This window comes from Phocoena phocoena, chromosome 2 (genome assembly GCF_963924675.1).
Source record: "Phocoena phocoena chromosome 2, mPhoPho1.1, whole genome shotgun sequence".
Taxonomy (NCBI): domain Eukaryota; kingdom Metazoa; phylum Chordata; class Mammalia; order Artiodactyla; family Phocoenidae; genus Phocoena; species Phocoena phocoena.
Window position 1 is genome coordinate 30,309,306 of NC_089220.1, and position 27,670 is coordinate 30,336,975.

The 27,670-nt window shown below is 41.6% G+C and overlaps 1 protein-coding gene across 5 annotated transcripts in view; it reads right to left on the reverse strand.

Annotated features, from left to right (window-relative positions):
* The window catches only part of SIPA1L1 (signal induced proliferation associated 1 like 1), a 143,961-nt gene extending 117,248 nt beyond the window's left edge, over positions 1–26,713 (reverse strand). For 4 of the 5 annotated variants that reach the window (XM_065900642.1, XM_065900633.1, XM_065900625.1 and 1 more), the window contains exons 1-3: positions 25,216–26,713; positions 6,062–6,192; positions 76–264 (exon numbers count right to left, since the gene is read on the reverse strand). In XM_065900642.1, coding sequence (XP_065756714.1) covers positions 76–264; positions 6,062–6,192; positions 25,216–26,713 — 1,818 coding nt within the window. Of the gene's footprint in view, positions 1–75; positions 265–6,061; positions 6,193–10,270; positions 10,281–25,215 lie in introns of those variants that run through there. The other variant, XM_065900649.1, reaches the window with a different exon arrangement.
* Between the last annotated feature and the right edge of the window lie 957 nt (positions 26,714–27,670).

Here is a 27,670-nt window from a genome sequence, read left to right on the forward strand (position 1 = left end):
TATTCAGGTCTGTATTCTGGATGCCTAGTGGAAACCTGAGCAGCAAGAATGTTCTACCCTGGAAGCCCCACTTACCCCCTGTTCATCCAGTTTCATAAGTTGCTCTGTGACTTTGGGGGTGTTGAAGGCCAACCGCAGGCACTGGACGTTGAGCTCGGGAATCACGTGCTCTAGCACTTCCTTCAGGGGCAGTCCCCGGGCCGTCGAGTGCTTTGCCGTTGAGGGTATGGCATCCTCCAGCACTGACCCTCTCAGTGTCATGAGCTGAAAGAGACACATGTGCTCCGGTGAGATGAGCAAATACATCAAATGCACTGAAAGCCCAGTCTGAGGTCCCCCTTAAGGAGCTGGAAATGACATTTGATTGGTTGAGCCAGTGAGGGGGAAACGATGAGGGAAGTGATGTAAGATACTTTGTATATGAAAAATGAGACCAACACTTTCAAGAAGACCCAGGTAAGTGCAACGGAACTCATAATCAAGGCTTCCGAGGACATTTCCTTAAATACCAAATAGAGTGCATATTTCCCTAGAGAGCTCAGAAAGATCAAGGTCTCCATATAGCTATACAATGCCACTCACACACTCACCAGGAAATTAAGAAGGAGCTATCCCTGAGAATATCTGAAGACTAAATGCTGAGAATTTAGATGTTACACCTTTTTGAATTATAAAAGGTAAGGGTGGGGGGAGAGGAAGTTTTAAATTTCATAATGTACTGTTGACTAGCTTAAACTATTCCCATCCCCAAATGCTGCTACAACAGGACAGTGATTATAGGTAGTAGAGCGGCACCATCAACAGCATTTAAAACGACTTTTGCTTTACGCTTATGTCTTGAGATCCCTTCCATTATTATGAAATAAAAACATGAGCAAAGAATTTTCCTTAAGTAATGATGACCTGTCGAAGTAAACTAGTCTTAATTTTCAGACATTTCCACGTGGCAAAGTTGTCAGTATAATTTAAACACTGTACGGTGACCTAAAGAAAAAAACCCATTAAGTCGAACGAATTTCTGTTAAGTATGTAGGTTACAAGGCACTGTACTGCAACAGGAGCAAACGTTGAGGGCTGGGTGTGGCATGCAAGAGGCTGAGAGGTAAGAAATACCCATTCAGGAGGATATATCTACTAAGAAAAGTTTAACAAGGTCAGGTTCTACAAGAGTCCAAAGGCAGAAAAGGGATCACCGTGGCTCAGGGCATAAGGAAAGGCCCTCATGGAAACGGGTGGCACTGAAAAGGGGCCCTGAAATCTAGGAAAAATTATACAAAAAGACAATGTCAGAGAGCAAAGGTGTGGAGATGAGAAAGATCGGGGTGTGAGTGGGAAAGAGCGACTGCTGGAGCTTAGCTGGATCTAAGCGAGCCCAAAGGGGCAGTGGGTGGTGAAGCTACAGGCATGCCGGAGCCCCTAGCGAATGTACCCTGACGGGCGTGCACCTCATCCGGCTCCAACCTGCCATATCAGAACTTGTTTGCATAGGGATGATGATGTAAGAAAATTCAGTTGGCAAATACGATGAACGGCCCGAGGAAGCAACTACAGGTAGAGAAAACAGAAACAAACTGTAAACAGTCTTTAAGTAACAGGCAGAGGGTGTGACAGAGGATTAGCAGGGAAAATGGAAACCAAAGGAAGGATCACCAGGGAAGTAAAATCTATAACTGTGCCAACTGATGGAGAAGAGAGATGGGGGAAGGAAAAGCCAAGGTTACCAACATCTGAATCTCAAGACAAGAAAAAGGTGCTTGGGGTATCTGCAGTCTGTTCATTTGATTAGTATCTTTTTTTTCATTTATAAATAGTTTGCTTTCAAATGACAGTTGTGTAAAAAATATTTTTCCTGTGACTTAATATCTAACTTGACAGAAGTAATTTTTGTTTCATTTTTTAAACCACGGAAACGGCTGAGCAATTCGCGTGCTCCTGGGGACAGGAGGCTGCAAAGGCTGGACGTATTTCCAACTGAGAACCCCAGACGAGGATTGCTAATCACTGCTAATCCTGCACCGCAGGAAGACAGCAGCCCACCTCAAGAAAGCCAGAGCAGGGCTTCCCTGGTGGCACAGGGGTTGAGAGTCCGCCTGCCGATGCAGGGGACACGGGTTCATGCCCTGGTCCGGGAGAATCCCACATGCCGCAGAGCGGCTGGGTCCGTGAGCCATGGCCGCTGAGCCTGTGCTCCGCAACGGGAGAGGCCACAACTGTGAGAGGCCTGCGTACCGCAAAAAAAAAAAAAAAAAAAAAGAAAGCCAGAGCAGAAAACCAAAAAGGAATGATTCCTTTTTATACCTGAATCACTAGTGTTACTGATATTTTTATTAATGACTTCCAGAAACAGGAAGAGAATCCTCCTAAATCCCTGTGCACCCATGCTTAAAAGCACTCACACCACAGATTTTGTTCATAAACAAACTGTCGTGCTTCCAAATACATGTAAATTCCTTTTTTGTTTCTTAGTTGTGCAAAGCCTATTCCTACTGAAAGAGATTTGTTTGTTTTTCTGTTATCTTGATGCCATTTACTGAAGCAACAGCAGTGTCACTGTGGTGACTATGTCTTCTTTTTTCTCAATGGATTTATTAACAGGAGAAATCAACAGCATGAGAAGCCCCTACAAAGGCATAAGAATTAAGTCTTACTTTATTATATACTCGGTGAACTGCCTTCAATGGGAAAGAGTGAACTGCCCATCCTACAATGTGCAGCTCTGGAGCAGAACCAACATCTAGAGATGTTTCTATCAAAGGACTTTCATGAGTTTATTTCTATGAAAACCCTCATAAAGATACTGTAACCGAGCAGGACCCTATGGGGGCCTTCCCGGGACAGGGCTTCCCCCATATCCTCTGCTTTAGCTCCTCTCTGAAGCACCTAGATTTGATGCAAATTTCCCGAGTTGTTCTGCAGATGTGAAAACCCCCCACCAAATGGAAGAACTACTTGACTACCCTAAGTAGTTTTTCTCAGGCCTCCTGGAGCCTAAGGACTCATAATGTTAACCCCCGTGACACCACCTTGCTGCCTCACCATCAGCCAATCAGAGAACCGTGCACAAGCTGATCACCTACCCTGCGACCCACCCCCACTCCTGGCCTTTAAAAATGCTTTGCCGAAACCATTCAAGGAGCTTGAGGCTTTTCAGGGCATGAGCCACCTTGTCTCCTTGCATGGGCTTGCGGTAAACCTCTCTCTGCTCCAAACTCTGACGTTTCAGTTTGTTTGTCCTCACTGTGCGTTGGGCACACGAATTTGTGTTAACAATATTACAATTAAACCACACTTAAGGATTATTTCTATCGGAATGAAAAAACTTACACAAAGGCTAGTGGCAATTCATTAAATAAACATTAGAGAGGAAGGAAGGAATGAAGGGGGAGGGCTGTTTTAGGCGTTAGGCATGTAGTCACGAACAACTCAGAATCCTCATGTTCCCTGAGCTTACATCTGAGTGGGAGAGTCACAAAATGAACCAAGTGGGCTTCCCTGGTGGCGCAGTGGTTGAGAGTCCGCCTGCCGATGCAGGGGACGCGGGTTTGTGCCCCCGGTCCGGGAAGATCCCACGTGCCGCGGAGCGGCTGGGCCCGTGAGCCATGGCCGCTGAGCCTGTGCGTCTGGAGCCTGTGCTCCGCAACGGGAGACGCCACAACGGTGAGAGGCCCGCGTACCGCAAAAAAAAAAAAAAAAAAGAACCAAGTAAGTAAGTACGTTGCATGAGATAGTGGTTAAGTGTTCATGTAAAAAAGAAAGCCTGGAATTGGACATGAAATGAGATATGAGGGAACTTAAGAGTATAAGGCCAGAAGGAAAAGAGAGAGCTGCGGCCACGAGGATGCCTGGAGACAACACTGAATACAGAGGAACAGGGACTATCGGAGCCCTGCGACAGAGGTGTCCTGAGATTGCCCAGAGGGAAGGAGGCCAGTGTGCCTGGAAAAGACTAAGTGAGGGGGAGTTTTCAGAGATGAGGTCAAGGTCCGAAGCAGATGCGTCTGGACTCCTAGGCTAGCAAGGAGAATGACTTTTAACTCGAAGATGGGAAACCACGAAAGGACTTTGAATTGAGGAATGACAAGACGCGGATGACATTTCTAAAGGACTCCTGCTGGGCTTGAAAGGATGCAGGGCTTAAGGGCACAAGCAGGAAGAATGGTTCTTGGAGAATGATGATGGTGGCTTGGCCCAGGCAGAGACAGTGGGATTGGAGAAGTGGTAGAATTCTGGATACATTTTGAAGACAAAGTCAACCAGTTTTGTGGACACACCCAATGTGGGGAGCAGGAGGAAGGAGAAGAGAGGAGTCCAAAGTGGCCTCAAGGTCTCTGGCTTGAGCAATTGTAACAACGGGGTTGTCACTGGTTAAATATTAATTTGAACGTGAAAACTGGTGGTAATGGGTTTCTGAACCATGAACAACATTTGACTTGGATGTTTCAATCAAAGGGTAAGGAAGTGGCCCCATGGACCGTCGAATGGGTTGGCAGGAAAAGGACTGAACTACAGGACTAGAGAATCCTTAAGTGTGGTTTAATTGTAACTGCAGGAGGCAGGTACAGGTCGAGCATTTGAGGCTGAGGCAGGGAGAAGCACAGGGACCACATTCACCTAGGATAGGAGTTGACCTGGAGAGAGAGAGGGGCTGTGACCAGCCGTGGCGTGCCTGCAAGGCAAGCTGGAAGGGACACCAGAGACAGGATCTGAGAACGAATGTACTGATTTAGAAAGCTTCAACGTCCGGCGTGAAGAATGATAGGATAGTGGCAAGAAGAGAAATTGAAATGGATAAAAAACATAGAAAAGGAAAAGTACGATGAGGACTTAAATCAGAGTGGCCTTGGGGAGGGGGAAAGGTAAGGACAGGAAGGACAAAAACAGGTGGGAGGAGCTAAGTGTGGCTCTCAGAAATCCGGTGGCATCTGAGGAGTGACTACCAACACCCAACTTCAAAAACACAGCGTGTTCTCTGTGCTTTTCACGTTCAACAAAAGTACTGACCCTGCTTAACGATCGGCTTTGGCACAGAGAAAAAGGAACCTACAGCATGTGAGTTCTTCGTTTCTCTCGGGCCACTCGACACAACACATTAGATATTAAAGCCGTGCCTTTAAAAAATCCTATTTTTAATTTCCCCAGAGTTCAAGCTGAGGAACAATTACTAAGTGAAGCCAACCCCTGCAACCTGCTTTGTATTCAATGGGGGAAATGAAGCCAAATGCCCTATTTAAACTAGTTTCAAAACCATTATTTTCTAGATACCTCAAGGGAGCATTAGGCATTAATGCATAACAACAATGCTAAAGTGGTCTGGTTCAAAGAGGCAATAAATTGATAGCTGGCACAACTAAACATATGTTTAGAAAGAAAACAAAGGAAAAAACCTCATAGTCCCAAACTTGTTCACGAGTTTGTTTTTTTTTTAATGCGCTTTGTTGGCTATTTTATGTTTCCTTTTCTTTTTTTGACCTGAATTTCATTTTAAAATAAAAACTCACATACTATGTGTACTTAGATCCCTAAAGAGCTCCAAGAACCTGTCTTACCCACAATTAGACAGCCTCTGGTTCAAACAGCCCGCATTTTAGGCCTCCGAGAATAGGTCCAAGATGGCAAAATGAAAATGCAAGAAGAAAAGAGTTTTCTTGGGTCAAGAAATGTCCTAAGCAATAGTTTGGAAAAGTGAGTTAAGTCTTGGCTGACCCTCTCTGTCTCCTCAAGCTGGCTCGGTGCCTTCCGGCTGCCCAAGCAGGATATGTAATATCCAGTTTGGGATTCTGAGGACTCCAATTTCCTTGGGTCACACTTAATGGACATATCTTTCTGTGAATCAAAACTCCCATTCATTTATTGCATCTACCCAGAGCTAGATGGGAAGAAAGGGTCCAGATCTAACCATTATGTCCAGCCCTATCACCACCGGAATGAATGAAAGGGGTCTTTGTTTATTCTAAAGACATTTGTAACCATGAGCTATTAAATTTAATTGCTTTGCTACTGCTACTACTCTATTTTTTCCTCAATTAAATTAAGCCTCAAGTCTTTCTCATGTGCGACTTACCTCACTAGTTCTAAAAATTATTCGGTAGTTGTATGGAGATCCATTTTCTTTCATTTCTTCAGGTTTTTCCCTTCGAATGCTCACAGCCACCGGACCAAGATTCTCATCTGCCCCAAAATAGTTCCAGTGTTCTTAGGTACAATGAGACAAAACAAAATTAGAATATTTACAGAATGCTTAAAAATGTTATATGCTGCTTGCTATTTAGATCACTCAGAAATTACTCTATACCAATAAAATGTAAACGCATTTAACAAAATCAGTATTCTTCAATGAGTTATAAAAGTAAAGACTTAGCTATGCAGGTTTAGTCTCAGAGGAGGTAAGACAACGGAGGTGGCCTGTTCAGGTGTTTACTACTCGGCAACTTACTGCTCTGCTATTTTTTTAAAAAGAAATTTGTGTTTTCTCCTTATAAACAGGCTATATTGTGTCAGGGCTTCTTAGCTTTCATAAAAACAACAACAACAACAACAAACTCCCCCCAAACCTATTGAGAACAAAGTTTGCATACGGAGGGATTTACTGCAGATTAAAAAAGATTCCCTGGACTGGAGAGGGGTCTGTGAGTTACTCGGTAGCTTTCCTCCTATGTTGCCCAAGTAAGATGGAGTCTTAGCTCAGAGGTAAGAGCTTCAAAGTGCCTCTGGGAGGCAGAAGCTCAGACCCAGGGCTCTGGGCCTCACCAATGGTTCCCACATAGTAAGCACAAAAGGCATTCCACAGAGCCACTGAACCTGGACGGAAGTGAGGGCTGCGATAACGGGTCTCTCCTAGGCAACCAGTGTGGCCGTGTGACTACTGACGACTCAGGGGCCTCTCTCCTCAATGTCTGGCATTGCTCCAGACTCCAAACCTTGGCACAGCCTTGGGGTTTGGGGGGAAGTGTCCAAATGACTGGTGTTGACTTTACCTTCCTCCTGACAAGAAGGAAGGTCACGATCAAAATTAAATTAATTTACAGAAAACGTAAAAAGTGATATTTACTCTACACCTAAATAACTACTTCTTAAAAAAAATTAAAATCATTGATACGGACATGATACATTTACAGATGAGAAAGCGAATAAAACAAATATATGAAAAGCCAGAACAGATAACTTACTTTTCGAACCTCCAAAACACTTACTTTACATTGTCCTATTTCATTTACATGTGACATGGTTAAATGACTGAGTTGTGACATGGTAGGTTATTCTCATACAAAATGCATCAATATTTGAAAATACATGTTATTCTCATACAAAACGTGTGTTTGAAAATCCATGAGAATAATAAGAAACAACAGCATAAAATATCTAATTATGTAATTTAAAAATTTAGGTAATAACGTATGAAAATGCTTTGCAAGTACTAAAGAACAATTATAAAAGATGTACTCATTAATATCACGGGCTCTCTAAGAATATTATCATAATCCACGGAAATTCAAAATAAGGGAAACACAGTGGGAATACAAGCAACAAACATCTCAGATATGGACAGCTGAGAAACAACCCAATAAGCATCACAAAATTCATGTACAAACACTTACGTACGCCCTCAAAGCATAGCACGTGAGAATCACACTCAGAGGTTATTTACTCTTACTTTGTACATAATTTTAATAAGTGTGGTTGTTTGATCTTCAAGCCCACAGCTTGATTTCAGAGGTGTGATAATTCCAGGTGTTGACAAAGTCCAGGGTGTAGGGCTGATAGAGACTTTCATGCAGACAGCAATGGGACAGAACAACTGACAACAAGGAAGAAAACAGAAAGGGAGGAGACAGAAATAGTATAAAAACGCGGACAAGAACTGAAAGAGAAACAAGACAGCAGTCTGGGGCCATTCACTGAAGGAGCGAAGAGCTTAACAAACTTCAATAACGTCAGAGCATATTTTAACCCAGCAGCAGAGAACACCAGCGAATGTGTCGAAGATGAGCGTCTCATTCATTATATCCTGTTCCTTGCACTTCATGGACTCTACTGAAACCTGACTCTCCAGAAACTCCTCAAACACCCCCCACCACAAACCTCAGGAAGGGCAGGTGAGACTGCTATTCTCTGCTGCTGGAGAAATTCACCAAGACGGGGGTCGCTCTCAATTAGTGCCAATAACCTCAACCCATCTTCAAGCTGTCCCTGGTCTGCTCTCGCTCTCCTTCTCCAGAGAAGAGGTCTCAAATATTCTCTGTTCTCCCTCAAACTCCTCCCATCTACCTTCTCTCAACCTTAGCAGATAATGCTGTCTACATCACAGAGGAGATAAAGAGCCATTTCAGAAGCAACTGTCCTCACTTTCCACCATCACACACACTTACCTGGGTCCAGAATTTTGCTTCCTTTCCTTTACAATCTAAAACCCAATCTCCCCCGAGATTCTGGTCTCCACTCATTCCACCTTCCCAGGGACACTGGCGCCTGGTCACCCGCCCTGTATCTTCAACTTCCCCTCTCTGCCTGCTCTTTCCCATCATCATTCAATCAGGCTCAAGTTTCCTTCATCTTTAACCATAACACTTACCCTCAATTCCTTATCCACCTCCAGGTTACCCCCTTTTTCTTTCCTTCCACTGGAAACTTCTTGAAAGAGATGCCTAATTCTTCACTTTAGGATTCCTATCATCTGACGCCATTGCACAGTCACCAATGTCAGCCTTAAAGTTAAAACAAATGGAAACTTTTGGCCCTCATCCTGCTCAAGTTCGCCACAACAACTCGCCAATGGCACAGTTGGCCATTTCATTTGTTTTCTAGAAACACTCATCCTGGCTTCTCAGACACCACCCTCTCCTGATTTTCCTTCCACCACTCTGGCTCTTCTTACTCAGTTTCCCTTCCTCTTCCCATCTGGAATCTTCCATCCACTCTCAGAACTTCCGCTGCCATCTCAATGCTGATGACTCTCAAGAGTCCACCTGCCCGCTCTAGATGTCTGTGAGCCCTGGATCTTTACATCTACCTAACGGAACTCACTGTTTGTTTGTCCCATGGCATCAGGAAAAGTGAACCCATCACCTTCCATACAAACCTATACAGCTCTCCCTGCTACCACATTCCTCTAGTTGTTCACGCCAGACCCAATGTCATGCCTTGTGAATTCTAGTCCCTAAATAGCTCTCAAATCCACCTCCTTTTCCTCCATCTCACTGCCACTGATTTACCCTCATCATCATTTGCCTGGATGTTTGTGAGTCTTCTGATTGATTGGCTTTTCCTGACTGGCTTCTAAGATGCAAACTTGACCATCACTATTAAGTTTAAAACCCTCCTCTGGTTTCCCACCTGTCCTTGGATACTTCTCGTGGCTTCCCAAAGGCTCTCACAGCCTGTCACCAGCCTATCACTCCAGTTTCAACTTGGACATTTCCATCATCCTTCTGAACTCTGAGAACCAATCATACTGAACTTCTCAACTCACTGTGCCCCTTCTCACCTGAGACAGCCTACCTAGAACATTCTTCCCACAACTCCTCTTTATTTGACTAAGTCCTCTCATCCTTCAGGTCGCATCTGAAATATTATTTAGACATCCTCTCAAAGAGTGATTGAACACTGGAGCAAAATGAAAGTGTGTACTTTGTATAGTAACAATAATACTTTAAGAATTCATGGGTTTCCCTGGTGGTGCAGTGGTTAAGAATCCACCTGCCAATGCAGGGGACACGGGTTCGAGCCCTGGTCTGGGAAGATCCCACATGCCGCGGAGCAACTAATCCTGTGAGCCACAATTACTGAGCCCGCGTGCCGCAACTACTGAGCCTGAGCTCTAGAGCCCACGAGCCACAACTACTGAGCCGGTGTGCCTACAGCCCGTGCTCCACAACAAGAGAAGCCACCACAATGAGAAGCCCGCACACAGCAATGAAGAGTAGCCCCTGCTCGCCGCAACTGGAGAAAGCCCGCGCACAGCAATGAAGACCCAACGCAGCCAAAAATAAATTAATTAATTAAAAAAAGAATTCATAAAAATACAGATTAGGGAAACCAAATATTTACTATATTTCAACTATAAAAATTTAGAAATGTTACAACAGAAAAATGTAAATTTATAAGAATACAAATATTAAACACAATCATTTGAGTATAAATTGGCAGATAAAATAATAGCGTTATTTTAAAAAGAAACTAAATCCTACATAAAATGAAGAATATTGATTTAAAAATGAAAAAAAAATTAAAGATCATTTAAACTTTTTTGTGTGTGTCATCCTCAACACCTGGCTATATTTTTGTGCGATTTTTCCCAGCTACTGAAGAAGTACATTTCTGAGTTGGGGGAATGCTGATGAGATCATTATAAACTAACTTCTAACATCTTCTTCAGACTCTATGTTCATACAAACCCATCTCTGATTTGATAACTCCAGGAAGATCTTTTAAAAACTTATTTGTGTGTTTGTGCAGAAACATCAATCTTTTTTTTACTGAAAAAGAGCTCTAGCTATTATTTCCAAGAAAGCATTTCCATTTGATCTTTATTTCAGTTTCGTCAGTAGAGGTGGAGATTCTGGTCTGGCTTCCTGTGTTAAATTCACTAATATCATGTTCAGACTCTACTTGTTCAAAAAGTCTTTCAACTTGAGTAAGAATTATTCTTACAATAAAAGCCTTGCTTTTTGGTCCACCATCCATTTTTCTGCTCCTGAGGATTACAGAAGTATAAACAAAAATCCTTTCTACACGAACACAACTTTTTCAGTTCAAAATCCGAATGCAATGTATAATTCGCCAACAGAGGAGTCTGGTTCAGCAAATTACCTTAAATAGAATTTTTGAGACTTTAAACTTTGATCTCAAGACACATGACTTTTTTTTTTTTTTTTAAACTTAAAACCCAGCCTTTTAGGGATATCCCGTGTCCAGTCCTTCTGGCCACTCTTGCCGCTGCCTGTCCTTCAAGTTCACTGGACTGCGGTACTTTCCTCTTGGGACCACAGCCTTGGGGCAGCACTTCTGCACTTGCTCCCCTCTGCAGCATGTTTTATTTCTTCCTACCAGCCATATACCTCCGCCTTTTGCTGGCGGTGCTATCCATCAACTGCAGAGAGCTCTTCCAGCCATACCTACAATCCGCTTTGTCTTTTTGGGGGTGGCGGGACAGAAGGGAGAGAAGGGGTACAAGGACAGGGGAGATGCAGATGATAAGTGTTAAAGAAAGGCCAGGAAGCCTTTGATGATGAAAGTCAGAGGGAGGAAAGGGAAAGGAAAGAGGAGTTGGAGACTCAAGCAGGGTGGTTAAACCTGCTGATGGATGAACTGAAATACACGGATTACACCACCAAAAATAATGATATTTTTGTGTCAGCCTACTGGAATGCCAAAAACCAGTATTGCAATCACTCCATTAGAATGATATAATGCAGCAAAGTGAGGAACTTTGCCAAGCACCCTAATACTCGCATCAACCATGAAAATACAGGCTTTGCCTTCTTTTTCACAGATGTGGCAAATATGATTTAGACAGAATAAGTCACTTCCCAGCCACAACTAGTAAACAGCAACACCAGAACTCAAACATATTATTTTAAGTACCAATTCCAAAGCTCATTTTCTTAGCCATTACATCTAACATTATCTTCCCAAACGTTTCTAAAACTGTATTGTGAATAAAAACTAGTTAAATAAAATGTGATGCCTAAAGGGATTAACTAGCCTGATGACACATAAAGCTTTACTCCTTGATGTGCTATATTGCCAAGGTGTCACTGTGGGGTTATTTTGTTTGTTTGTTTTTTAATAAATTTATTTATTTATTTTTGGCTGCATTGGGTCTTCATTGCTGCACGCAGGCTTTCTCTAGTTGCGGCGAGCGGGGGCTACTCTTCGTTGAGGAGCACAGGCTTCTCATTGCAGTGGCTTCTCTTGTTGTGGAGCACGGGCTCTAGGCACATGGGCTTCAGTAGTTGTGGCTCGTGGGCTCTAGAGTGCAGGTTCAGTAGTTGTGGCGCACGGGCTTAGCTGCTCCGCAGCAATGTGGGATCTTCCCGGATCAGGGCTCTAACCCGTGTCCCCTGCATTGGCAGGTGGATTCTTAACCACTGTGCCACCAGGGAAGCCCTTGTCACCGGGTTTAAAGGGAGCAATATTCATGTTTTATCCTTACATGCCTGATTCTCTGCTGCCTTCATTTCTCATTTTTAGCACCTAAACAAATTTTCAGCCTGAAGTTTTCTTATTAGTTCTAGTTCTTGAGTTTTAACAAGGATGGTACGAAGAGCACCAATGCCTAGTTCTGCTATCACTAGAACATTCCACACAAATAGCCATATTTCTGGCTGACACAGTCACAATAATAAATAATAAAATTTTCACATTTTTACAGAGGCGACATAGTAAATAGTTCAAAGCCCCAAGTAATTACATCAAGTACAGTCACATCACCCAGTTTCAAGCTGCGGATAAGCATGTGTGCAAAAAGGCAAAAAAAAGTTAAAAGCCTGGCATTTTAATTGTAAAGAAGGAAAGGAAAATAAAATCACAAAAAAGTGGCAACAGCATATTCTGCTTTAAAATTGAAAACACAGGTTTGCCAAAGTGGAGGTAATAAGGATCCAACTGTTTAAATGGCTCTTTCCGAGGACTTCCCTGGCGGCAGGGGTTACAAACCTGCCTGCCAATGCAGGGGACATGGGTTCGAGCCCTGGTCCGGGAAGATCTCACATGCTGCGGAGCAAGTAAGCCCGTGTTTCACAACTACTGAGCCTGCGCGCCACAGCTACTGGGCCCGCGCGCCACAACTACTGAAGCCTGCGCGCCTAGAGCCCGTGCTCCGCAACAAGAGAAGCCACCGCGATGAGAAGCCCGTGCACTGCAACAAAGAGTAGCCCCCGCTGGCCACAACTAGAGAAAGCCCGCGTGCAGCAACAAAGACCCAAGGCAGCCAAAAATAAATTGAATTTTAGAAGTTTTTAAAAATTTAAATGAATGAATGAATAAATGAATGGCTCTTTCCAAGAAGAGCACTACTCAGAGGTTCTGTCTCTGGTCCCCAAAGGGCTCATCCTAATTATAAGGGTGGAGGTTCCATGAGAACTAAATAGCCTAGGACTTCGCATCATAATCAAAAGCAGGTCAGAGTAATGGATGGGGACATTTACACAGGACTGGCCACAGGCCAGAATTCTGTCCCAAAGCACTCCACTAAGCTTATAATTGTGGTTGCATAAGAGTAATTGCCCACATTTACAAAGTGCACAGTACTCTGAAGTTCCAATTCATCCTTCCATAGGTAACTCTTAAAAGGTAAGTTGGTCTATTTGCCAAAATTACATGAAGTTGTTAGGCTTAAAGTCTCACGTGACTAAGCAGCCCCCAGTAGCCCCCTAACTTGCCAATAAAAAGTAGACTAAGACTGACATTAATAAATTGCATACAAATGGTTAAAGAAAAACAGTGCAAAGAAAGCGCTAATTGAAACAAAGGGAAAATAAAAAGTATCAGTGTCAAAACAGGAGATTTTTAATTGGCCATTGTCTATGACAAATAGCCAATAATTATATTTTTAAAAATTCAATCTCATGAGTGATCGAAGAAATGAAAATGTTTTGGACCTATAATAAATGGTCTAAAATTAAAACTGTAAATATTTCAAGTAGTCAAGAAAATATTAAACACTATACAGCCTTAAAATATCAATTGGACCTTCCTGGTCTAAGCTTTCTTAAGAAAAATTTGGCAATAAAATTCAAGGTTCCTATAAAGTTCACACCAGGGCTCTACCTTATGTAAATAATTGGACATGTGGAAAAAAAGTTACATAACAAGATCATTTATGTAAGGTCAAGGTTTTTAAACTTGTCTATGGATAGAAATTAGGGGGTCCATGAACTTGAATGAAAAAAATTATACCTTTGTTTTCACTAACTTCTAAATGAAACGTAGCATTTCTGTTAGTTGTAAATGAGCCAACCAACTACAGTAATATTAGCTGTACATGTGACTTTGATGCCAATAGAAATCATACATTTTCATATCACATTACAGTTGCTGCAGACATATCAAAATATCAGTTATGCTCATTACAACTTTGAAATTATGGTAGTTATCAGATCTGATGCTAGATCTTTTTGTTAATGCAATAAGAAGCATCTGTATAGTATGTCACAAAATTTTTAACACTCTTGCAATTGTATTTTAATATGCTTGGTTTGCTTTGTACGTTTATTTTATGCACTTAAAAACATTACTCTAAAGAGAGTCCATAAATTTCACCAAACTGCCAAAGGGGTCAATGGGGGGAAAACAAACAAACAAACAAACAATCAAAAGACACTTAGGAAGATCTAATGTAAGAATGATTTATAATAAGAAACTGGAACGCCTGAATATAGAACAGCTGGAAAACTTTAAATAAATGATGGCATAGCCAATTATGGAACCATGAAAAAAATACATAAAACTATATTTAATGATCCTTATTTTACTTAAGAAATGAATATGTATTAAGAAAAGATGAGAAATAAAATCAGTAGTAATCACATGATTAATTTGCTATAGTTGCTAATTTTTCTGTAATGAATATATGTGACTTTTACAATAGGAAGATTTTTATAAGTATAAAAAATGTATTTGGTTTGCAAATGGTCAGAGTATATAAAGCACAGTTTACAAGGTTGCACATTAATGTAACTCTTTAAGTTTAATGTTAGTTACAAATGCCAGCTCAGAAAAAAAAAAAAATTAACATCCAAATGAAAGAAATTATAATGAAACACCTGTCTCTAACTCAATGTCTTTATATTAAAAAAAACTTTTGTATCTCCTTACTAGGGATCTTGCAGCAAGATGTCTGTGTAAAATGCTTCTGAAGGGTTTGAAAGGAAGTCCCTCAGAAACAGTCAGAAATTCAGTCAAGGCCGAAGTCACTGCCACTCATGAGGGTGAAGCCCATGCAACGTGTCTCAAACACTCGGCACAGCCCACACACTTGTGTCGATATGGGTTGCTGAGGTTGCTTCTGCTGATGCTTCTACATCACTGAATGCTTCTACTTGACTCGAATGCAGTTAGGGAGGTCTCTCCTCTTGCTGCCCTGAAGTTCAGATGCGTGACCTCCCCGTACACAGCAGGGAGCTCCAAGAGAAGATAAGCAAAGGAAGTGGTACAATAAAGCAAGTATGTTTTGAGCACCTAATTTTGGTGGCTCACTGGTGTCTGAAGTTAATAATGAGGTGTGCATTTGAAAAATAGGTGGCAGGATTTATTATACGTTAACTTGTACTGAAATAACAGATCTAAAGGGCCCTTATGTCCTCGAAACTGCAAAACAGAGCATAGAAATTCTTTGGGTATAGGAATTAGTAAGCATGGCATTCGCCTTGATGCATGTGGACACACCAAGTTGAGGAAGCGTTCCCATTTTCATGTGGATGGTTCATGTCAGCTGCTGTTATTGACTGTACCTGAAGGTTTTTGTTTTTTACGTTTTATCTTGACTGCTTTTGGACTTACGGAGAAGTTGCAAATATAGTACAAAGCATTTCAATACATATATCCTTAACCCAGTCTTCCCCAATGTTAACATCTTATGTAACTACATATAGTACAGTTGTCATTAATCAGAATTGGTAAATTAACATTTACTAAAGATCTTACTCAAATTTCACTAGTTTTTCCACTATGTCCTTTTTCGTTCTGAAATCTCATTCATTATCCCATGTTGTACTTCATTGTTATTATTTCTCCTTAGTCCCCTGCAGTCTGTTACAGTTCCTCTGTCTGTAACCGTCTTTCATGACCGTGACACCTCTGAACAGTACTTATCACTCAATTTGGGTTTGTCCGGTGGTTTCACAGGATTGGACTAACGTTATGCATTTGGCGCCAAGAGAACCACAGAAATGATGTAACCTCAGTGCATCATTTCATAGAGTTCATGAGAGAGACCTGATTCATTCCATTAAGGTGGCACGTGACAGGTTTCTTCCCCGAAAAGTTACTATTGATCTCCTCGTGGTTTACAAATATCTTTGGGGAGATGCTTTGAGATTATGTAAATCCTGCTTCTTCTCCTGTTTCTCCTCAAACTGTCATCCACTGACTTTAACATCCATCATTTATGTCTAAGAAGGTTTACAACAGTAAAAATCAGTCTCCATAACTGTGTTTTGGGTCTATGGGGATCGACTGGTGGTCTTGGTTAATTTCCACAAAACCACCATGACCACACACAGACTTATCTGTGGTCTCATTTCCTGAAAAGAGAGGAAAAGGAACCGTAACATACTATTTGCTGTCCAGAGTATAACACAAGGTCATGTACACAGTGGGCCCTCCCTGCCTCTACCTGATGCCATATATATAAATATAAGATACACTGGCTCCTCAATGCAATAAATTTTATACTTTGCATCAGGACCAAACATTCGTTCAGTTGTGAAATGTTTGCTGAGCCTGCCTAATCTGTGGTCCTTGCCTTCAAGGAATGCTTAGACTGGTTATGAACCAGGGTGCCACAGAAAGCCCTGGGCAGAGACCACGGCATAGGGTGACTTGGAACAGTGGTGGGAAAGCACTTGCATCTTTGAGAAGGAGCAGGTTATTCAGAATCCCAGGAGACACAGGGAGAACAACCCACTCTGATGCACGGGCGGGAGGAAAGGCAGGAGGGGAGCACAATAAAGCCCTCCCGACTCCGGCACCCATGTGGGTTTCTATCTGCACCGGGTTCACTACCCTCTCAGTCTACACACTCCCCCCTGTTAGGGGGTCTCACTACTTTTCCAGTGCTAGCCCTCACTTCCCCCATGTGATGTGAGGCCAGCTAGGGAAAGAGACCCACAGCGCTGCAGGGGAAGCTTGCCACCTACACCAGTTCTCCTTGGCCTTTGTTCATAAATGTGGCAAAGATTACTGGACAACTAAGGAAAACCAACAGCATGAAAGACAAACAGAAAATACAACTCAGAAGATACAGATCACTTAAGGGAAAGAAACTAGAAAAAAAATTATTTGCTTTTGTTCTGCTTCTGAGCACTGTAGCTGGCATGGAGTAGATGCTTAATAAACATTATGTCATGAACAAATAAATAAATGTATGAATGTGCAGTTGTTAATTTTTAAAACTACTTAAAAAATATGAAGGGCACTCATTAATAGTAAATTGGATAATAAATTTTTGAGTAAGAAAAGATTTAGAAACGTATAAAAACTGCTATATATAAATAGGTAAACAACAAGTACCTACTGTAGAGCACAGGGAACTATCTATACTCAATATCTTGTAATAACCTATAATGGAAAAGAATCTGAAAAAGTATCAATCTTTCTCTGTGTATGTATAACTGAATCATTTTGCTGTACACCTGAAACTAACACAACATTGTAAATTAACTGTACTTCAATTTTTAAAAAAAAGAAAAGACAGAGAAGATTACAAATCAAACTATTAGAATTAGGAGAGGGATTACCTTCTCCAACTCTGCATTATTAATTTTCACAGTAAGCATGTATATACTTTTGTTTGATTTGTTTACTGTCTGCTTCCCTCCACCAGAATGTAAGCTCATGAAGGTGCTCTTTTTTTTTTTAGATTTATTTTTCTTTTCTTTTCTTTTTTTTTTACATCTTTATTGGAGTATAACTGCTTTACAATGGTGTGTTAGTTTCTGCTTTATAACAAAGTGAATCAGTTATACATATACATATGTTCCCATATCTCTTCCCTCTTGCGTCTCCCTCCCTCCCACCCTCCCTATCCCACCCCTCCAGGCAGTCACAAAGCAAGGTGCTCCATTTTACTTCTCACTCCAAGTGTCCAAAATAGTGCCGAGCATGTTGAAGGCACTCGTGTACCTGTGGCAGCCACAGAGGCGCAACACTTAAACACCTCTCCTTCCAGAAAGGGCTCACAACCCATTCAGCCACAAGAAATGCAATTAGCTGAAAGTCTCTGGCTGTAGCATCTTTGGATCTTCTACAGTTTTCCAGCCCAGCCACACTCTTCTTGGGCAGCCCCAGGACTGAGCATGCCAGGGGTGACAGGGCCTGGCTGTTACTGCCTAACAAATGACTTCTCCAATGCTCTTTTTCGTTCCATGGCGTTGGCTGAGACTTTGCCAAAGGTGGGCTGAGGCTCCCCCTGCCCACTTTTGCTTCTTTTCCCTTTTACTTTCACGGTGTCAGACCTGCACTGTGGACTGAAGGCCTTCCCTGTTAACTTCTGCTTCCTCTGCCCTCTTCTTTCACAGGCGTTACCCCCAGGTCCCTAACAAACCACTTGCACGCCTATACTGTTTCAACTCCTGCTTCTCAGAGGACTTGACCGATAATGTATTTGTTACATGATTAAATCATAAATGCAATCATGTAAAATGTAAACTGCTATGTTATTAGACTGTATTTGGCAAAGACAAGAAGTTGCATTTTGAGTAGGACGGACTAGAGACGGAGAGACTAAGACAATGGCCAAGAATTGGGGCAAGAGGTAACGCCGGCTTGAAGTGACAGAACTGGGATTGGGACACAGAGAACAGAAGTTAGCAGCAGTTCGAAGGTAGACTCAAGAGGCCTTCCCGACTGACTGGAGGTTGAGAACAATGAAGAGAGGCAACAAAGAGGCTTTGGTGTTTCAAATCCAAGTGACTGATAATAATGGTGGCATTTACAGCACGAGGGCAAGGATGTGGGATGGGAGGCTTGTTCAGGGAGAAAAATGAAGTAAAAATTTGTGTCCCAGGGTTCGAGTTGCCAACTAGATAACCAACCAGGTGGAAGCAGGTAATGGAGAGTGAGAAACGTAGCTAGAACTGAAGACATAGCCTGGGAACAGAGGTCTTTTATTTGGATATAAATGTATACTAATTACCTTTTCTAAAAAGAATTTTTTGAGGTCATTCATTATAAAGGAAATATGTAAGTTGTGCTAATGAAACAGAAATTGGAAAATAAAAGACAAAAGTGGAAACAAATGTGTTATTAATGAAGGTTATAAAACTGGAGCATCAAATTTGCTTCTGGGAGTTGAGGTAAAACAGGAGATACAGTAAAAATAAATAAATAAATAAAACAAGCAAACAAATAAAACACACCTGTCATTAGAAAGGCAGGCATTTGGTAGCTACCAGAAAACAATTTCTGGCATCAAATTCTAAAGTAAATGTCTCACATGGAACTTCCTAAAGGGCTGAAGGATGACCAAATGGCCAATGTCTCCATCACCAGTTTTACTGCAAAAGCACATTCTGTTTCTATATGATTGATCTTTACAAGATGACTTTGAGTAAAGTCAAGTGTTTAAGCAAATGTGGCCTTGGGCCGGTCTAGCTTGATTTTGAAAACAAAACAGAGAGAAGCAGTTGAGGCACATGCCCTTTTAACCAGCTTTCACAAACCTCTGCACAGAGATGGCTCAGGTAATATGAAATCCCAAACGCCTCACACATCAGAGTTCAGATGATCAGTGATGGGACTCGAGAGATCACGGCCAAGAAAGGAGAGGATGCTTGTTTTCCAAAGAGCAGACATGCAGACCTTCCTACTGAATGGCCTTCTTGCTACCAGAAACCCTGAACAGGTGAAGAGACAACAGCAAAACACTCCTAGGTGAGTTTCTCAAGAAGTTATTTAGTGCCCCAGATCTCCCTGAAAAGGGTTAAATAACTAGAGAGCTACCTTCGAACAAATTAAATACAGTTGATACGCTCTCAAGAAAAAAATAAAAGACAAGGGCATTAAGACAATAAGTTATTATACATGTATAAAATCTTTCCCTATTAGTTTTGGCAGAAATAAACTGTTCAGTTCAAAAGCAGAACGTGGCTCAGGAGAGCAGACGTGCTGACTCTGGAGTTTACCACTTCCTTGAAATACGACTGTCCACAAAAAACTAACCATAGAATAGCTATCCTTAAAGAACTCTGAGCTGTAAGGCATCCCATAGTACTTTCCTCAAGCTTAATGTTGCTATACTTACAGAAGAATTAAACAAACAAAATAAGCCAGGGCTTTACAAATAAGTTTAGCTGTACGATGTTCTCTGATGTTCTATATGTACCCTACGATAATCCACTAAAACTTACAATAGGTACTTAATGATGCTCATTTAAAAAACTGAACTAGCAGAACAGCTCCTGATAACACAACTGGAGAATATATCAGAGCACTAAAGCTGTCACTCCAAGTACGAGTGAAGTTCAGTGTATATATTCTAAAGAAATGTGAAAGACAGCTGATAAGAAGAGGGTGAGAGGTAAATACAGAAAATTGGACATTGCGAGACCAACTGAAATCCAACGTGTTTGTGTCCTCAAACTGATAATCCTGGAGCCCAGCGGACTGCTGAACCTGACTTTTGTGGGTGTGGGGGTGTGGGTATGCGAACACTCACGTATGGTGGGGTAGGGTGGGGTGGAGGTGTAGGAGGAGGAAGGTAAACCAGAAAAGAACAATCAAATCTGGTGGTTCAAAGTTATCAGAAGAATAATCAGGGGCAGAGCATTAGTGTTTCTTCTCTCCAGGAGTGGGAAAATATTCGCAGATGAGCTTCAGACCAGATAATGGCAGCTGCTCCTGGCCACTGGGCAGGGGGAAGAGGCCCTTTCGTATCACAGCATCTTCAATAACTTGACTTTGAGAGTGACACCCTGTCTGGCATCAGATAAGCCTATCAACACTTTTGATCAATGGAGCCACAAACACCACTGCCAAGGCAACCTCCGGGCTCCTCTCTTTTCCATTAGTGCATCCTTCTGACTGGGATTCAGCGAGGATGTGCCTCAGACACTTGTACGCTCAGTGCAAAACCGAAAAAGCCCTGTACTGCTACTTTAATCACGGTGACTATCTAAGTAAAAACTAAACACAAAATATATGTACTCAAAGGGAGATGACCAGATTAATTTTGATGCTATCCTACTGTCTAGTTTGTGCCTAAGAAGGATGTTGTTGTATCACTTGGACGTATCACAATGACAACTTTGCCTTGGGGTCTTACGAGCATTATGTGAGGAGGTTTGCACAAAGCACAAAGTAATAACACAATACACGTTAGCTACATTATTACTGTCATTTAATCCTAGGTGAGTCTCAATAAAAACACCACATACATTGGCAAAACAGCAAGGAGAAGTGGGCAGGAGGAAGGACCAGAAAGAACACTGATGGTGTGTTGCTTATTTCAATAAATGCAAACAGTGGGATTCCTCTACTGGGCCAGCATCTTTCCAGCAATGGACTTGACTTATGTGATAGAGCCAAATATCCTCTCAAGTCTAAATTTGCAAAATAATGATGTTCATAAAAACAATTTAATATTAAAAAGTGATGGCAGCTTCATCAGCCTAATACAATTAAATTTTACATATAATGTCAACAATATACACTTCAGTAAAGTGAATATTTTCCCCCCAGAGACTTAGCCACAGTGAAGTCAGGAATTCATTAAATGGCAGAATGGAAAATATCTGGTGATGAAGAGGTTGTAGTACAACCAGGTCAGTAGTGCTACTCTATGTTGCTGGAAGATAAATTACATCTGAGGTTGACGTACTCCTTCAACAAGATGACTCACTTCCAGGTTCTGATAAGGAAAAATGAGTTAGTGCACTAATTTCACTGAATCAAGTTGTATATTAAAAATCGTAAGACAGAATTACTTGTCTAACTCTATTTTATACTGTGATGAAAAGTACAGATACCATTTATATATGGAATCTAAAATATGACACAAATGAACTTATCTATGAAACAGAAGCAGACTCAGAGACATAGAGAACAGACCTGTGGTTGCCAAGAGGGAAGGGGAATGGGGGAGGAATGGAGTGGGAGTTTGGGATTAGCAGATGCAAACTACTATATGTAGAATGGATAAACAACAGGGCCCTACTGTATGGCACAGGGAACTGTATTCAATATCCTGTGATAAACCATAATGGAAAAGAATATGAAAAAGAATGCATATATATGTATAACTGAAACACTTTGCTGTACAGCAGAAATTAAATATAACATCGTAAATAAATATCCTTCAAGAAAATAAAATTTAAGAAAGGTTTAGATACTATATAAATTTTTAAATATACAGTTATACTTTAAGGGTATTAATTTCAGCTTCAAGTGATGTCATTCAGAGCCATAATTTGTTGTATCTTATCATACTGTGACAAATGACCTGCCTAATTTGAAAATTCTAAGTTGTATAGCCTAAGAAGACACAGCAGGCACTCTTCGATATTGCGTTCCACTGGACCAGCTTCATGTATTAACTACTGCTCTGTGACCCCTCTGTAAACCACAATGATAAATGCCCAATGGCACTAGCAGGCAATCTCTAGTGCCACACACACTTTCTGCTCCCACCAGTTGGGACTCCGTGCTGACAAAGAATCGGCTGTGTCTTCCCAAACCTGTTTATGCCAGTTGACTTGTTATTGTAATTATGAAATTTAATTAAATATTATGAAAGCTGATGGAATATGAGTACAAGAGATAAATCTTGTTTCTATTAAAAACTAAACTGAAGGCTTTGGAAAGACTTCATAAAAGCAATCACTAAAGGAAAGCTGTTGCATTAGATGTGGGCGAGACCTATAAAAAATGAGAAAAAATTCTGAAACCTCAGATTCCGTAAGATTCAGATTGCTTTGCTAGTGTCTACATTTTTGCTCTTATGGTTTATACTAGTCACACAATGTAGAATTCAAAATAGTAGAATCACTGTCAAAGAAATGCCCTCAGCCTCTCACAAGAGTTTAGCAAATATATAGTTATTATTATAAATTTTAATGAAAATAAAATACTTTGAGTACGTATACTTCTGAAAGATTCCCTGTCTTAATGATTTTTTTCAGTTAACTTGTTCCAATTATGTTAGCTAAGAGGGTATTTTCTATGGCTTAAATTAGAAACTACTTTCAATTAACTGCTCTTAAATTTATGAAGTGTTATCTAAGCTGGATGAACTCTGGAATATAGGTGTTCAAATTTTTATTCCTTACTTTTGAAAGACAAAGTACGTTGAACAAAATTTTACCAGGTTTAAAGATAAAAATATACTCCTTCCCTTTAGTCTAATAGAGATCAAGGCAAAGCAGCCAAGAACATGACTCTGGTCAGCCTCCCCAAAGGTGAAATCCTGGCTCCAATGTTACTAGCTTCGTGACAGCTTAACAGCTTAAAACCAGCCACTTACACCCCAGTTTTGTCATCTGGAAAATGCCATCGATAACGATACCTACACCCCAGTGGGCATGGAGAGGGTGAAATGAGAAAATGCATGTCATAACAAATGCTAAGTTCCTGGTACACAGTAAGTACTCAAAATGTTCATCATTAACGTGATCACGTTGCCTAACAGGAAAAGAGCAACTACTACATAAACAAAGACTGTAAGTAACATGTTCTTTCTCTGTTGGAGTGTCAGTTCTTTAGCAAGATGGCCTCACCCATAGACAGCTCACAAACACCTGTGGAAAACTTCCCCAGGTTCCGCAAAACAGGGCTTTTCAGCTAGGGGCAATTTTACTTCCTAGAGGACATATGGCAATGACTGGAGACTTTTTAGGTCATCACAATTGGGGGCACCTATTGGCATCTGGGGTGTAGAGGGCAGGGATGCTGCTAAACATCTTATATCCTACAACGCATATGACACATCCCCCCAAACAAAGAATTATCTGGCCCCAAATGCCAAGATGGCAAGGTCGAGAAACCCTGTAGCCCAACAGACAGAATGAGAAAGAAGTGATTTCTAAAATCTGAACTCCAGAAGGTTATGCTGAGAAAATAAAGATGGCTTACAAATGAATTTGGGATTTTCATTATCATATTGGTTTCAGGACCTATGCCATAAACGTTTAAGAGACATGGAGGGCTTCCCTGGTGGCGCAGTGGTTGAGGGTCCGCCTGCTGATGCAGGGGACGCGGGTTCGTGCCCGGGTCCGGGAAGATCCCACATGCCGCGGAGCGGCTGGGCCCGTGAGCCATGGCCGCTGAGCCTGCGCGTCCGGAGCCTGTGCTCCGCAACGGGAGAGGCCGCAGCAGTGAGAGGCCCACGTACAGCTGTCTTGGATACTGAACACCAAGACAAGATTCTTTTGGTCAATAAACTCTCGTGAATGGGGATGACCAGGTAATAACCTTACAATAAATTTTATTTTAAAGGGAGCACTGTCATAAAGCTAGAGTACCAGAATGAAGTACTAGAAATGAAACTTCATTCGGAAGACTAAATCTCAAAAGGACTTAAGCAGGACTCAAAACCCCCAAACAGTAGGTGGGAAAACAAAAACTGCTCTAGTAGCTTGCATACAGGGGGCCTCTCACTTGGGCTCAATGCAGAAATTACTGAGCTAGCTAGTGGACCACAGGTGTATGTCCTTGCTCGGCAAGCATCCTGTTTCCTAGCTTGGGTGCTTGCGTGACAAAACTCATTCTTCAATTAATAATGCTGCTCAAAAACACTATTAGAAAGCTCTTAAGAGTTCAGTTAAACTACTTTTCAATGAATCACAGAGTTTTCTTACAAGCATGAGATAAAACTGTATACAAACACAGTTCACATACAGAACAATCCAACAACATAGGTATATATTTTCCCCCATACAAAACGGAAAAGTCACCAACATGTTAACAGTACTTCTCACTCCAGTGACTTTTATACTCAAATCTAGAAGACCTAGGTTTGATTCCTGGCTCTGACACTTCCGTCAAATAACAAAATTAATTCTCACTAAAATTCCTGTGAAATGAATAGGAATGTGTTATGATTCCCATTTACTGACGAGAACATTGAGGCAGAAAAGAAATGGTCCCGTACTAACCGTAAAAGTGCTAAATAAATGAAAAACAGCATTAAGATTGCTTTAGTAACCCTTAAAAAAAAAGCTGTATTTATAATAGTTTTAACTTTATACGACATTTATCCCTAAAGGTGACACAGCAAGTCTTTTACACAAAGATTACAATTTCATCCATTAAATCAAAGGTTTAAAAAAAATTAATATTTCATAAGCTAGTCAATACAAGATATTTAATGTATCTAAAAGGAGGAAGTAACTCAAAAATGCAAAAGGAAATACACCGCAGCAAATAACTATTTAACTCTTTCACCATCAGGAGAAGGCATTCATGCAAATCTTACATCACGCTGCTTAAAAATCCTAATAGACAGTACTCTTTTCCAGAAAGTATGGCAAAAGAAAATTAAAAGAATAAAAGATCTCTACTCACCCTTCTGATAGAAAAACTTCCTGTAATAGTATGCGCCGAGATCCACGTGTTCCACGATGTATCTTTTCACTCGATCCAGGTGCAACACCAAGTTTTCCTTGGGCACTTCAAGTACTGCCACTCCTGCGTTTGTACAATGGGAGCTGAGGGTAGACTCAAAGGAGGCACTTTCACATCCACTAAAGGAACCAGAATTTGATTTGGACAGGCTGATTTTCCTTTCCCCTTCTCCACCGATCTCATTCCGAAAATACGGACAGCTCATTACAAGTTCATTGCTTTTATCGTCTCCCTGGTCCATGCTGAGGCTTCCTTTGGAGTTCAGGTCCTCTGTGCTGCCCATCGGGGAGCTAAAACTGGCCGAGTGGGACAAAGGCCCCGAGACCAAGGATGCCACCGCAGCTGCTGAAGCCCCCGTGGTGGTGTTTCTCCTCTTAATTACACTGTGCCTGTTCATAACCGCCTCGTTCAAGTCAAATAATATACTCTGGACGTCGTAGTGGGCAAAGCACTTTGGGCACGTCCAGGGCCTGACGGAGTCTTCCGATCGATTATCTTCAAGATCCGACGATTTCCCAAGTTCTTCACCTTTGGTATTGCGTAACTTACGAAAAATGGATGAGTCTCCGGTTTCAGACTTGGAACGCCGCTTGAGTGGTTTTTCCCTTTCCTTAAAGAGCCTGAGGTTCTCTCTTTGTGAGACGGGCCCGTCTATGACATCCAAGGAGAAACCAGAGCCCTTGCCCCCACCGGCGATGAGAAAGTCACTGAGCTTGGTCGGAGTGGGACCTCGATCAGACTTGTCGTCTTTGTAGCCCTTTAACAAGTCAAAGAAGCTGTCTCCGGACGTTCCCTGCTTATCGATTGAAGATGTGCTACCGTATTCCCTGTGCAGTGACGGCCCCGTCTTGTAGGTGGGCGAGATACATTCATCAAAGCTATCCACGTCAAGTTCACTTATGGTGATGTCGCTGTTGCTGCGCTGCCGTATCCGGCGCAGAGCTTTCCTGGGGGAGCTGGGGTAGGCTTCAGGCATGAGAAATCTGGAGTCCATGCTCTCCGACGGCCTCGTCTTGTTTTTCAGTGTGTTCTGTATGCTTTTTAACATGGCTGAGTCACTGGAATTGAGGCTTACAGAACTTCCCTGACTCACAGGACTGCTTTTGGAGGACATGCTCTCAAGGCAACTTGAGGTTTCTATTTCCTGGCTTGAACGGCTAGATTCTTTTACATTTTCCTTTCTTGGGGGCCAATCCGCAATCCTTGCCCGAACCCCCATCTTTGGGACTCCAGGGGTCGAGGTTATATGATGAGAACCTTCACTTCGAGGGGGGCCTACAGGAGCCATGACTGATGACCCTAAGCTGCTGTTTTGGGACCTGAAGCGTCGCATGTAGAAGTCGTCCGTGTGGACTTTGGGGGTGCCATCTGTGCCCACAACAGACGCCCTTTCAGTGGCAACCGGCCTTTCTGTCTGAGACCGTTTCAAGCTGGTCATGATGTAAAAGCAATCAGACTTAAACCCCTGCAGAAAGGACCATCATACCTAAGTTTTAAATGTGCACTTCCCTTTTGGAGAATGGCTTCCAGAAAATACATCAGTTGCATGAGATCTTAATCTTTTCCAATTAAACGGTTAAACAATGGCTTATTTTCAAACCTCTGAAAATCCAGACCTTCACAACATTATAATCCACAAGAGTTCCTCTGCTTCACTTTGATAGACGGCTTTCTTTCAGAAAAAAACTGAATGGAACTTGTATCTCTGGGACTCTGTGATTGCCATAATCCCATGCTTTCTCTAAAAGAGACAAGGACAATTGGAATTAGCATTTGATAAATACATCTAAAAATAAACATGCAATTGCCAAAACCAGACACATGCAAATAAAAGACTCACTAATGGATTGTGACTCACAGTTCACAACCCATCTTTTTAGTAAAGCAGGCTTGAAAGGAAGGAAGAAAGTGAAAGCATTTAATAATATCCATCATTTAAACTATATATATTTTAAAAGACAATATATTAACACTTCAGATTAATTGAACTGTTTCATATCACTATGAAGGGGGGTGAGGGATCTCGTTCCAGGATATCAAGGCTCCTAGCCCAAGTAAAGACCACGTACAGACTCCAATGACCTCTAATACTGTAGAGGCTCATGAACCACTGTGCTGACCAGAAGTTCAAGGCATAACCAACAGAGTTCGATAATTAGAGCAACGTACAGTTTTTTAACAAGACTAAAAATTGAAAAATTCTGTTACTGAATATGTCACAACACTCACTTTTTAACCTCTTCTGTATTTCAAAATCCAAACTTGTTTTTTTGTTTCTTTACAAAGGCTTAACAGAGTTGGCAAGAGCAAATACAATAGAGAGAAAATAAAAAGGGTTTTCCCGGAGCCATTCTACCCATTAGCACGCTTCTGTATTTCCCTCTACTTTGTTACT